This window comes from Podarcis tiliguerta (assembly GCF_965153285.1).
Source record: "Podarcis tiliguerta genome assembly, chromosome: Z".
NCBI classification, from domain to species: domain Eukaryota; kingdom Metazoa; phylum Chordata; class Lepidosauria; order Squamata; family Lacertidae; genus Podarcis; species Podarcis tiliguerta.
This window is the reverse complement of record NC_139553.1, coordinates 3837950-3851674: the sequence shown is the minus strand read 5'-3', so window position 1 is coordinate 3851674 and position 13725 is coordinate 3837950. Positions and strand designations below refer to the sequence as shown.

Here is a 13725-nt window from a genome sequence, read left to right as displayed (position 1 = left end):
AGTTGTACACATGAAAAGTTGGGCTAGGCAATGCACCGTGATATATCACCAGCTACACATTGTGATCTGTGTCTAGTTCTGGGCACCACAACTTAAGAAGCTTATTGACAATCTGGAAGGTGTACAGAGGAAGGTGACCAAGACGATCAAAGGTCTGGAAACCAAGCCTCACAAGGAACAGTGGAGCGAGTTGAGTATTTTTAGCTTGGAAAAGAGGAGAGGAGATATGATATCCATCTTTAAATATCTAAAGGGCTGTCGCATGGAGGATAGAGCAAGCTTGTCTTCTCTTGCTCCTGAGGGTAGGACCAATGGATTCCAGTTACAAGGAGGGAGATTCAGACTAAACATCAGGAAGAGCTTTCTGATGATGAGCTGTTTGGCAGTGGAACGGACTCCCACAAGAGGTGGTGGTCTCCCCTTCCTTGTAGGTTTTAAAGCAGAGGTCAGATGGCCATCTGTCATGTATGATCTAGTTGAGATTTTTGCTTGGGTCCCTTCCAACTCTACAGTTCTATGATTCTTTGATTCCCAGCGAGACCCACCAGAGGAGCTCTTAGGAGAGACTCCTCACTATTAATTATTAATATTTTTAAGGCTGGATTTTTAGGGCTAGCTGCTATACAAAATTATGCTTAGGCTTTCATAACTGCTCTTAACACTTTTAACTCTCTGTCGTGCACTGGTTTTATTGAGTGTTTTAATGTGTTCTGGATGCTATTTTTGAAAGCTGGCAAAAGCACTTTGTGATACGGTAGTATAGAAAATCAATTGAACAACAACAAACCAATCAACCTTGTAAGGTATGTGGCTACTTTATTTTCATTTTAGCCCAGCGTGATTTACTTCTTTTTAACCCCAGAATCCCAGGTGTCAGTCTGTCTTAAATTCAACAAAGCAAAAGGCTGTCCAGTTTTAGTCATCCTTGGGTTTAAGTACAGGAGAAATCTGGTCTCACCTAGTCCAGCATTCTTAATACGGGGATCCTAGCACCTGGAAGGTGTTAGAAGACCTGAAAACATCTCTGCAAAAGACATGGGAAGCTGCCTTATACTGAGGCAGACCCCTTGATCCCACTTACTCAGTATTGTCCACACAGACTAGCAGCTACCTTCCAAAGTTTCAGGCAGGGGTCCCTCCCAGCCCCTCCTGGAGATGCTGGTGATGGAACCTGGAGCCTTCTGCACGCAAGGCAGGTGCTCTGACAGTGAACTTCTCCTTCACTCTGCCACACCTGCCCAGAGCATCGCCCTGCTACTTCTCACCCACCAGAGTCCCTGATTCAGCGATGCTGAGGCATTACATCATTGCCTCGCCTCTCCTCCAGGGAGAGGAAACCAGCGATGGGGAGGAGAGCTGGGGAAATGGGGAGGGTGGGATTGTATGTTTAAGGCTCAGGTGCACAAGGGCATTAGCGAAATGGGCATTAGCGGAAAGCTCATCTTTATGCAGAAGACTCCCTTTTTAAATCTGTCATTATTATTCATTAAACCAGCCGGCATGACATGCAGCAGGGCTAACCCTTTGTGGGGTTTGTTTATGCCTCTCTGCACAATCTGTCAGAAATATTTTGGGACTGCATGGGTGGGGAGGGGGGGTGGGAGGTCTAGCAATTTCCTACTAGCGCATTATTTCAGTTCAGATTTGCCAGCTGCTTCTTGTTGGTTATTGTTCTCTCTCTCTCTCTCTCTCTCTCACTCACACACCCACACCCACACACCCTACACCCCTCTGTAGAATCCGTGACACAGTCATCTTAGCTTATCTGTGTTGGAAAATGGCAACCTTGCTAATACACACACACAGAGAGAGAGAGAGAGAGAGAGAGAGAGAAGGGCTTTCATTAAATCCCTACAGGGAGCTAAGGATTTGGAGGGCAAAGAACAAGGAAAACTAATAGGTAGGCTAGATCAGGGGCGATTAGTCCAGGCCTGGCACCTTAATCCCATCTGCGCTGTAGTGATTTGGGACAGAGCCTGGCAGAAATTCCAGGGCTCGTTCACCAAAGTTTGGATCCCGTCAGTTCTGTATGGAAGGTATAAGGTTCCTTGAAAATTAAGCACGGGGCCAGACTGAGGGTGGGGAGGGATGTTGGCCATTTTGTTGTCAGGGTTGGGGCCACCAGGAAAAGGGCCATGGTGGGCGTGGCAGGTAAGAGATGATGTCCCACTGAATACCAGATCTTTCGCATTGGAGGCAATGTTGAGGGCATGATCAGGAAACAAAGTGTGGTTCGAAGCTGGCTTAAACTCAGCCACAAATTCTTTCATTTTCCTTTTGCCATTGATAAAGCCACTGCCTTTGAGCCTTAATCTTCTATCTTCAAAGCACATTGCAAGCAGGAGCCCTTTGGAAAATGTTGAGGACATTTTCCGTGAAAGGAATTGGTAGTGCTGTATCTTAATACTGTACTATCTCCTCTTTCCAGATGTCCTAGAGCAGGCATCCCTAAACTCGTCCCTCCAGATGTTTTTGGGACTACAACTCCCATCATCCCTAGCTAACAGGACCAGTGGTCAGGGATTATGGGAATTGTAATCCCAAAATAGCTGGAGGGCCGTGTTTGGGGATGCCTGTCCTAGAGGCAGCTGAAATATTCATATAGCCACATAATTGAGGGGAAATGGAGATAAAACAGTTTTATCTAACTGGTATACAGATAATGGTCAGGGGGTATTCTGCTCCCTTAATACAATAGTTGGTGCATAAATGAGGCATAAGGAATTCATTGTTAATAATACTGTTGATCGTGTCCATTGGGATTAATATACCTAGCTTAGTCATGCCATTGAGTTCATGGGTCTGCTCAGAATGTGGCTAACGTTGGATACAAACAACCTTTCGCCTGCAATTCCAACCATGTCTACTCAGAAGTAAGTCCCACTGAATTCAATGCTGAAGTCAACACCTTCCTGCACTTCATCTTACGGACTGCAGACTGGAGCAATGTCTTTTTCTCACGTCCTATGCCCCATTTTATTGCTTATCAACCCAGCCTGAAGAAGACCTTTGCTCAAAAACCTGCTCGCAGTGTTTTCATTTACCCTAATAAGAGGCTACTCTTGCTTTAGGTAAGTCCAAATGGGTGTTACTTATGGGAGAGTTGTGGTTACAACAGGCTTCTGCTTCCCATTAATTTGAACCAAAGGCATGTTAAGTTGCCCCACTCTCCCAGTGCTCCAAAACCAGCATGGTCTCATTACAAGTGGTAGTGGCTTTGCTGTACTGAGTTGCCTAATGAGAGAGGAGATCAGGAAAGCAGGGGAGGAACCACCTGCCGCTTGGTTGAACAGGGCAGAAGGCTCTGCGGCAGCCACCTGAGCCCTTCCACTGACGAGATCTTTGTTTCAAACCCTCCCTGCCACCCCATTGAATGACTTTTGCTGAGCTTGCATCACCAATTCCCTAACCTGCTGAAAATCTTCAGGCAGACTGAAATGACCTAACGTCAGGCACTGTGTGTTTGGTTGCTGTGATGGGAGAGGCAGAAGGAAGATTCTTTCCCCAAAGGGTAGCTTAATGCAAATGTCCCTCTTGGGACAATGAGTAGGACAAGCGGCAGGCAAGAGGCATGCCTGAGGTTCCTGCTCCTCCCATCAGTAGTGCAAGCAGGGACTGACTTTGGGGCAGAGGCGAGGGTCACAATCAGCAGAACTGGAGGGGGACGAGTAGAGAAATGCAGCAGGCTGTGAAATAACACACATTTCCCTCTAAAGAAGGTGCTCCCCACCCCTGAATAAGTCTAAAATTACCGAACTCCACCACTGGGTCCTTTGTGCACTCAAGCGCACCAATCAAGGTGCATCGCCTCAGAGTTGGCTAGCCAAGCTGATCTGTCAACTGACTCTTCTCTGCCGACAGGCCTTTCACAGCAGAAACCACTTCACAGCTCATGTTAGCTGACGAGTCTGTTTACACTTGGCCTGGTTCCCAGCCAGTGGCAATGACGTGTGAGTGACTGAGGCATCGCTCCCGGTGCCTGGTTAACCAGGGTCAGGACGCCTGCCGATAAAGAGGCTTTGCCAGCACAGGAGGCTTTGCCATCCTGGATCACCACCCCTCCTTCGGGCAAGATTCGGCCCTTCATTTTGCTTGCACGTTCTATTCATTTTTTAAAAACCATTCCCTTGGGCCTTGCTACAAGCACTCCAGGGAGCTGGGAAATCATTCCAGAATTGGTACTCATAACATTGTAAGTAAGGGCCTACATTACAGCTTCTTTCCCCACACTTACCATCTATATCAATATGCTGATGACACCCAACTTTATCTGTTGATGGACGGCCGCCCTGACTCAGCCCCGGACACACTGACCAGATGCCTGGAAGCTGTGGCTGGATGGCTGTGTGGGAGCTGGTTGAAGTTAGATCTTTTGAAGACAGAGGTCCTCTGCCTGGGTCGGGACATGGGGTTGGGGGGCCAGCGCCTTCTGTCAAGAGCTTGGGTGTAACCTTCGACTCCTACCTTTCCATGGCGGCGCAGGTTGCAGCCACAGCAAAAGTGGCATTTTTCCATCTCCGCCCTATCAAGCCATTGGTCCCTTACCTTTCTCGCCCTAATCTGGCCACAGTGATCCCTGCGACGGTCACCTCCAGGCTTGATTATTGTAACTCGCTCTATGCAGGGCTGCCCTTGAAGCTGACCCAGAAACTCCAGCAGGTGCAGAATACTGCGGTGAGGCTCCTTACGGAGCACATTCATCCAGTGCTTTACCAACTGCACTGGCTCCTGGTGGAGTACAGGGTCAGGTTTAAGGTGCTGGTTTTGACTTTTAAAGCCCACTTACCTACGGGTCCGCCTCTCCTGGTATGCCCCGCGGAGGACCTTAAGGTCCACAAATAACAACACTTTGGAGGTCCCAAGCCGCAAGGAGGTTAGATTGGTCTCAAGTAGGGCCAGGGCCTTTTCAGTACTGGCCCTGACTTGGTGGAACGCTCTGTTACAAGAGACTAGGGCCCTGCGGGGCTTGACATCTTTCCACAGGGCCTGCAAGACAGAGCTGTTCCGCCTGGCCTTTGGTTTGGACTCAGTCTGACCCTTATGTTCCCCACCCCTTATGGTTTTGATTTATGGGTTACTACTAAAATGAGGCTGCGTTTTAAATTGTATTTTAACCCGTATTTTAATTAACTGGGTTTTCTTTTTCTATTATGTTTTATTGTATTTTTTTAGTGTTAGCTGCCCTGAGCCTGGTTCTGGCCGGGGAGGGTGGGGTATAAATAAAAAGTTTATTATTATTATATGAGAGAGACAGAAGAACATAAGGAGAAGAGGCTGCTGGTTGAGGCTAATGGCCCATCAGGTCCAGCATTGTGTTCTCACAATGGCCAACCAGATGCACAAGCAAGGCCTCTGTGGATTTGCCCAATTCTCATTTAATGCCATCCAAGTTGATGGCCACCATTGCCTCCTGTGGGAGCGACTTCCCTAGTTTGACTCTGTGCTGCATGAAAAAAGTGCTTTCCTAAATATTCCAACATTTAGCTTCATTGGATGCCCATGAGTTCTGGTGTTAGGAGAGAGGTAAATTCTTGTGGAATTCCAATTCATTTTTACACCATTTGTCAAAGTTTTCTTTTTGGGTGTGAGTGGGCGGGACTGTGACTTGGTCTCCTGGGCAGTTGGATGAATTGCTTTCTTGCCTCTACTGTTCTCCTCTCGCATATAAACAACACTGATTAGAGATTCAGGGGATCATTCAGATATTGGATCACTTGACAGATGAAGCAGCTGATTAAAGAGAGCCAGTGTCCCAGTGGTGCCTCAGCCATAAAGGCTCCCTCTTTCCACTACTCAGAAGAGAGGAGGGTCTTTTTGGTAGTGACATAATACTAATAATAATAATAATAATAATAATAATAATAATAATAATAATAATTTATTATTTGTACCCCGCCCATCTGGCTGGGTTTCCCCAGCCACTCTGGGCGGCTTCCATAGAAACAAAAAATACAGTAAAATATCACAGATTAAAAACTTCCCTGAACAGGGCTGCCTTAAGATGTCTTCTAAATGTCAGGTAGTTATTTATCGCTTTGACATCTGCTGGGAGGGCATTCCACAGGGCGGGCGCCACTACCGAGAAGGCCCTCTGCCTGGTTCCCTGTAGCTTTGCTTCTCGCAATGAGGGAACCGCCAGGAGGCCCTCGGAGCTAGACCTCAGTGTCCGGGCAGAACGATGGGGGTGGAGACGCTCCTTCAGGTATACTGGGCCGAGGCCGTTTAGGGCTTTAAAGGTCAACACCAACACTTTGAATTGTGCTCGGAAACGTACTGGGAGCCAATGTAGGTCTTTCAAGACCGGTGTTATGTGGTCTCGGCGGCCGCCCCCAGTCACCAGTCTAGCTGCCGCATTCTGGATTAGTTGTAGTTTCCGAGTCACCTTCAAAGGTAGCCCCACGTAGAGCGCATTGCAGTAGTCCAAGCGGGAGATAACCAGAGCATGCACCACTCTGGCGAGACAGTCCGCGGGCAGGTAGGGTCTCAGCCTGCGTACCAGGTGGAGTTGGTAGACAGCTGCCCTGGATACAGAATTGACCTGTGCCTCCATGGACAGCTGTGAGTCCAAAATGACTCCCAGGCTGCGCACCTGGTCCTTCCATCCGCCATGTGGAACAGTTTCTCTTCAGAAATACACCATGTGCTCACTGTGATATGCTCTGAGTGCTTGCTTAAAAACTACTTGTCCACCCATGCATTCCAGGACTATCAGAATTGAAGTGGTTCAGATATGTCCGTTTCAGTAAATATTGCCTTTCTGTGGATATTGTAGTATTCTGAATTTTTTATTATTGTTGTCGTTGATTTTATTACTTACCACCCAGAGTCAGGATAACACCTGGCACAGCTTGGCTCTGGCATACTGATTGTGTCTACCACTGAAGCCTGACTTGGTGGCACCTCTCTCTCTCTCTCCCCCCTTCCCCCCAGTTCTCCAAGGAGAAATATATCCTTGACTCATCACCAGAGAAGCTTCACAAAGAGTTGGAAGAGGAGCTCAAACTCAGCAGCACGGACCTCCGCAGCCACGCCTGGTATCATGGGCGTATCCCCCGAGAGGTGAGGGGCAGCTGGAAGATCTCTGGCTAGAGGAAGCCCTGTGTGTCCATGAGTTGTGTCTGTGCAACAGTGAAGAAGGGTGTGGGGTGATCTATGAGCCCCCTTGACTTGAGCTGGATGCTATCATAGCTGCCTGGGTCTCCTCATCCTCCTTGGTTTGAAGCAGGAGTGTCACAAAGCTCCTTCCTTTATACATGGGATTCCCCAGCTGCACCTGTGTCCCTCCCTTGCTTTGTTCACAAGCAAGCTTCACCCTTTGGCAGGAGTGTCTCGTTCCCACCAACCTGTGGGAACCTGGCCTCCACAGCAGGATTGTTGCTATGGCTGTGACTCGTGGAGTAGATCTGGTAGACCATTTACTCAAATCCCCTGCTTGATGCAAAACATCCAGAGAACTAGCTCAGGGGAGGAGAACCTGTGGCCTTCCAGTACCACAGAGAGCCACTGTGGTGTAGTGGTTAAGAGTGGTGCACTCGTAATCTGGTGAACCAGGTTCGCGTCTCCGCTCCACCACCTGCAGCTGCTGGGTGACATTGGGCTAGTCACACTTCTCTAAAGTCTATCAGCCCCACACACCTCACAGAGTGTTTGTTGTGGGGGAGGAAGGGAAAGGAGAATGTTAGCTGCTTTGAGACTCCTTCAGGTAGTGATAAAGCGGGATATCAAATCCAAACTCTTCTTCTTCTTCTTCTTCTTCTTGGCATACATCTCCCATCAGCCCAATGAGGGACAATGGGAGTTGTAGTCCCAATATTTGGAGGCTCACAGGTTCTCCCCACCCCAGACATTTGTGGGGAGCTATCACCCCCTTAGAGTGGAAAAGGCTGTAAACCAGATGCCACAGATGTGCTGTTGCCCACAGAGCAACCACAACGCTGCAGGAATTACTGGGAGCAATGGCAATGCCCACCCTGCTGGTAGAGCACACCTGGGAATTTACAAGCACACTGTGTGCTCACTCTCCAACAGGGAGAATTAGGATCCTGACTCTAAGACTGGACAAGATACGAATCCAAGAGAGATTAAATAAACAGCCAATTATAGGAAACAAGACTGCTTTCGTTGTTCTTCAGGCTTAGGATCACTAATCTGAGGCACTTGCTGTAAAAAGATAGGACTTTCAGTTAACAGTATAATTGTGTTTGGAAGAGGCCAGCACTCCCAATAGATGGGACTAATGTGGGATACATGAGAATGATCACGCCATTGGGGAATCCCTCACCCCTGCCCCGAAGGCTCAAGTTTCTCCACCCTTTAGCTCAATAGTCCTCAACCTTTTGAGACCAAGGACCCATCATTAGTCCAAACATGGTACCCTAGGAATCTGTGTTCCTGAACTTTAGTTAGTGGTGAGTGGTGTTCTCTGCACATGATCAGAGACACAGTTCTTCCCAAATTACCTTCAGAATGGAATCCTGCTCTCGTTCCAAAACGAGGAGCTGTTGGGTTTTTTTAAAAAAGCCATTCATCTGAGCAAACAAAGAGCCTCTCACTTTCTTTCAGGGCATTGCAAATTTGCTTAAACAAACCTTCCATCTGGCCTTTCAGGTGTCCGAGAGCCTGATTCAGAGGAACGGGGACTTCCTGATACGCGACTCACTCACCAGCCTTGGGGATTATGTGCTGACCTGCCGTTGGCGGAATGAGCCCCTCCACTTCAAGATCAACAAGGTGATGGTGAAGTCCAGCGAAGGCCGCACTCACATCCAGTACCTCTTCGAGCAGGAGAGCTTTGACAATGTGCCAGCCTTGGTGCGCTTCTACGTGGGCAACCGCAAGCCAATCTCTGAGCAAAGCGGGGCCATCTTCTACTGCCCCATCAACCGCACTTTCCCCTTGCGCTACTTGGAGGCCAGCTATGGACTTGCCAACGGGAAACACAGCGGCTCGCACAGCCACTCCAGCCAGAAAGGGGGGCACATCAAACGGAGGAGCATTACCATGACTGACGGATTGACGGCTGACAAGATCACAAGGGGTGATGGGTGCCCAACCAGGTAAGCCTGTACAATGGCAAACTTGTTCTCCAACAGCCAGTCTGCATGTAGCCAGAATGGCACCGTCCACATACAAGGAGGCAGCATCAGCAGGCTTGGGGGAACTCCCAAGAGTTACAGAAAGACAAAATGAGGGGGCAGAGGGAGCCCTAGGTAGGGGACTGCTAACTGTTGCAGGGCAGGGTAGGCAGAAAGCCAGTGGGAGAGGAGATGGAATGGAGCATCCTGCAAGAGGGTGTGGTTGGCTGGATGGCACCCTGACCAAAAACATTGCATCCTGCAACAGCTTGTTGCAGAGCCCCCTTGTGCATCCAGCTTTCTATGTTAAGGGAGACCAGCTATGAGTGTTAGAGAACCACCTTTGCAGTTGTGCAATTTCTACTGTGGACTCCACTCTCAGTGGTGGACTGCCTCTGGTTGTCTCAGCGGCTCTGCCCATTTCTCTCAGCCCCTCTAGTTGTCATTGTCTTCTCTGCTCTGGGTTGCATTCGACCTCAGAGGAGACATGTAGAAAATGATGCATGTGGGTAACTTAGGCCCATTAGTTTTAATTGGTCTGTTCTGAGTAGAACTTAGTTAGCCACAACCCTCTGGTTCCAAGGGAGACGAGTGATCATGAGCTTGTATCCTTTAACACCTGCTCATAGTCATACAACTTCAAGGTTCTTTTCTGGAGACCGCTGCATGGAACTGAGGTTACTGCAACAGACACAGTTACTTAAGAAATGCCAGTATTGCTTTTCTCACTTGTGGGAACTGGGAAGAACCAACAAATTACCAATATAAATGAATATAATTTCATTTCCGCAAAGATGGCAGGCATTGAGTGAAACGGCTTTGTGGCTTGAACTGCAAGTACATAAATATAAAATAGCAAGAGATTTCGTAATTGCAAATTCCATCAAGTACCCGGGCCCACATTGCCTGGGCCATAAACTGAAATGGTTCCTATTGGGGGCAGGGGGCTAGGAGATTGCTCCTAATGGAGTGTGTCTTGGGAACTGGACAGAGTTGCAGTATGGACCGCAGTGCACCAGGTATTTGGGTCAACATGAAGGTTCAGAGACAGAGAGGGAGAGGAAGGTGGAGAGAGACTCTGTTAATTACCTATCCTGAGGCAGGGAAGGCAAAAAGAAGCAATATCCTGAGTTTCCTAGTAGAGTCCAAAGTTGCTGGCATAGGCAAGCATGGGCTTGTAGGAGGACAGTGCCTGGATATCTTGGAGAGCAGCCAAGACAAGAAACATACAGGAAAGGGGTTCAGAATCAAGCAAAGATGAGGTCAAATATATAGTTTGTTCATTAAATTTCTATCCTACTCCCACCCTACTTCCTGAATTCTAATGAGCTCTAGCTCTGAGTCCTACAAATCAGTTCCTGTCACAGAGTAGTGGGGAGGTCAGATGAAGGTGTGGGGGAATCAGAACCCATAGCTAGGTGACTGAGGCGCCCCTCATGGGGAAAAGATGGAGGCATTTCCCTGGAAATTTCCCAAGTGAGGGCTTTTCCACACTTACCCTTCCTCTGCTTATTTCCAGACATGGTCCACACTTTAAAGCTCTGTGACCAAATGCAACCTCCCCTTTCTTCTTTTCGCTCCAGAGCTTTCTGAACAAAAACCTGCTCTTTAAAGCCAAATTGGAGCTAATGGCAACCTGCAGAAAACCCAAATTGATGTTTGCTCCGATTGAGCGCTAAAGAGTAGGTTTTCGTGGGAAATACTCCATGGCAACAACAATGCTTTTATATGGAGCGTTAAGTTGTGGGTCTGTGCCTGTAATTGTGGGCCCGTGCCTGTTAAATTGTGAGCCTGTGCCTGTGCTAAAGGTAAGTGTGGATAAGTCCTTAGGCTTAACTACCAGGGGAAGATGCTTGTTGGGGGAAGCCTCTTAATTTCTTTCTCAGAATTAATAAACAGCTGAATAGAGGTACCTCCACTTGCTTATTATTTATTTATATAAACTATTTCCAGCTAGAATGTAATCCTAGAGCAGCTTGCAATCATGAAACATTAAAACCTCGTATGTAGTAAAACAACAACAAACAAACAAAATAGACAGCAATAAAAATAATAAAATATCAGATACACTTGCATTAGGTATAACAAAAGTTTATGGGGACTCATTACACTTGCAGTGGGCTTATTATACTCATCATTGTTCACATTGTGGGTAGGTGGGAAGACATGAAACTATGGAGAATGTCCTTTTAAAGCTTCCTCTGGTTCCTTGGCAATGGCACCACACTCATTTGTTTGGCTATGTGCAAAGTAAACAAAGGGCAATGTTCAGCTGTGTGTAGACTCTTTGAAATGAATGAGCAGGACTAAGTTAGGTCCATTGAATTCCAGTAGGTCTGCTTTGAGTGGAACCTAGTTGAATACCACCCATGGTTCTCAGGTTTGTGTGGAGTTCCAGCTGAACCAAGCTTCTCAATAGCAAGAGGTTTGCTGCTCTGGGTCTGAAGCAACTCAGTCATCCTCTCTATATTCCCGGGGCTCATAAGTCGCCCTGTGTGAAATAGAACTCCTGCTTTTGAATAATATTTTACTTTTACGGTACTGTGGCCTTCAATTAGAACTGACTCCCTTGCTGGCTTACGCAATTTGGTAATCCATCCTCCATGATGAGGACTGTGGCTGGGTGATGCCACCATGCATCTCATACAGAAAAAGTGTCCCAGCTGATGGAGACCTTAGCATCCTGGACCCAGACTAGGGCACCACACAAACAGAACAGGCCCATGTCATTGGCAAAGTGAGGCGACTAAAATTGAGGGAAGATAAGGCAGGTCAGCTTGATGTGGGCGTTGTGCTTTTCTACAAACAGGCAGAGTCCCTAGCCTTACTCAAAGCAACAATGCCCACTTATTCCACCGGTCTGGCCCCTTAGTTTGGCCCTGCTTGGTCCTCTTGGGAGGATTTTGTGCCAACACCTTCTTTTATCCTTTGCCTAGCGTCTCCTTGCCACATCACCGAGACATCATCCGGAATTGTGCGGTCAGTGTGGATCAAATCCAAGACCTCCACTCTTCAATGTCTCCCATCTCTGAGAGCCCTGCAACTGCAGCCTACAGCACAGGTAGGAACGGTTTTCAAAGAGCAAATAAAAAGGAGGGTGAGAGAAATATTCAACGTATAATAAAGAGTAATCACAATGGCATGTGAGAACTTCTCCCTACTGTTTATAAAGCATTTTTGTCCTGGTCTTTAGTCCAAAACTTTCTGGTCTTTTCCAGATTATCTTTTATTAAGTCCTCCTACATAAATGGGCTGAGTAATTGTTTAGGGGACTTTTTTGGCAGAGGTTGCTGCTGTTAATTTTTATCTTTTGATTTATGTGGAAATTGTTCAGTTTGGTTGTGTACTTTCTGTTGCTTTGTTTATTGTTTATGACTACTTTTTGTTATGTTTATAGTTATGTTGGAAACGGCATTGAGCATAGTTTTAGCTTTGGAAAGGCAGCATACAAATAAATGATAATTTCTCTGCACAAAACTTGCAGGGAGATCATATGATGTCAACTATTGAGCGTTCATTCTAATTTGACTTTGGGGGGTGGGGGTTATACTATGCTGTGTTAAGTAATTATTATCCCACACTTCACAATGCTTTTTCCGCAGGTTAAGTAGTTGAGGGCTGATTTCTTGGCCTGTGATAAAAACTTCTTTTTCCACCACCAAACGTTTAAGGGGAGAATTTGCAACCGTTTGGCACCATTTTTGAGTGAATTGGATGTTCAGATTTTTGGTGAAATTGTTATAAAGTGGCAACATGGGCACACACAGATGATTGCGTGGACCTCATAACACGTTACCGTTGCAAACCAAATACTTGTTTTGCTGCCTGTGTCCTCTCTTACAATAAAAAAACCCTTTCTCTACCTCTCTTTGCAGTTACTCGGCTAAAACCACAGGCTGGCCAAGCAGGCAGTGGCATAACCCCGTCATCCCCCGTCATAAGACGCTCCAGTGAACCACAGCTGTGCCAAGGAAATGGAAGCAAGGCTGAGCAGTCCGACAGCCCCCACTCAACCCCTTCCCATGGCTACTCAAGGGCCTCTCCGTCTCCCTCGGTCAGCAGCTATAGCGATCCGGACACAGGACATTACTGCCAGCTCCATCCTCCTTCCCCAGTTCAGTGGGACAGGCCAACTGCAGAGGGCAAGCAGATGCCAGCCAAGAGCTACGTTGAGAGGCTAAAAGGGGACGAGGGCCAGAGAAGGCTTGCTCTGAATGGCTCTGATGTGGAGGTGGGGCCCAGGAAGAGGCTGGACCTGAACAGTGTGGGCTTTGTTGTCCCTGTTGTGGAAAGGACCTCCTCCTTCAACCCAGCTATCTTCCAGTCACTCCTTATCCCTCTGGAAAATAAGCCCCTGGAAATGGCAGTGCTCAAGAAGGTCAAGGAACTCCTAGCAGAAGTGGACGCCAAGACTCTGGCCAAACATATCACCCAAGTGGATTGCCTGGTATGGGATTTTGGGTTGCTGGTGGCCTCTTTGGGCTGCCTCTTGTTCAGAACAGGGCCAGTTAGTACCAGCTGTGCTGGTGGCATTGCTTTAATAATAATAAAAAATTATTATTTATACCCCGCCCATCTGGCTGGGTTTCCCCAGCCACTCTGGGCGGCTTCCAACAAAGTATTAAAATGCAGTAGTCTGTTAGACATTAAA

General features: G+C 47.5%; 1 protein-coding gene across 4 annotated transcripts in view; it reads left to right on the top strand.

The window, feature by feature from the left end:
- SH2D3C (SH2 domain containing 3C) overlaps window positions 1-13725 on the top strand; it is a 72623-nt gene that overhangs the window by 51302 nt on the left and 7596 nt on the right. For all 4 annotated transcript variants that reach the window (XM_083422929.1, XM_083422931.1, XM_083422930.1 and 1 more), the window contains 4 exons: window positions 6931-7059; window positions 8608-9056; window positions 12011-12135; window positions 12950-13521. In XM_083422929.1, the coding sequence (XP_083279055.1) occupies window positions 6931-7059; window positions 8608-9056; window positions 12011-12135; window positions 12950-13521 (1275 nt within the window). The remainder of the gene's footprint in view (window positions 1-6930; window positions 7060-8607; window positions 9057-12010; window positions 12136-12949; window positions 13522-13725) is intronic.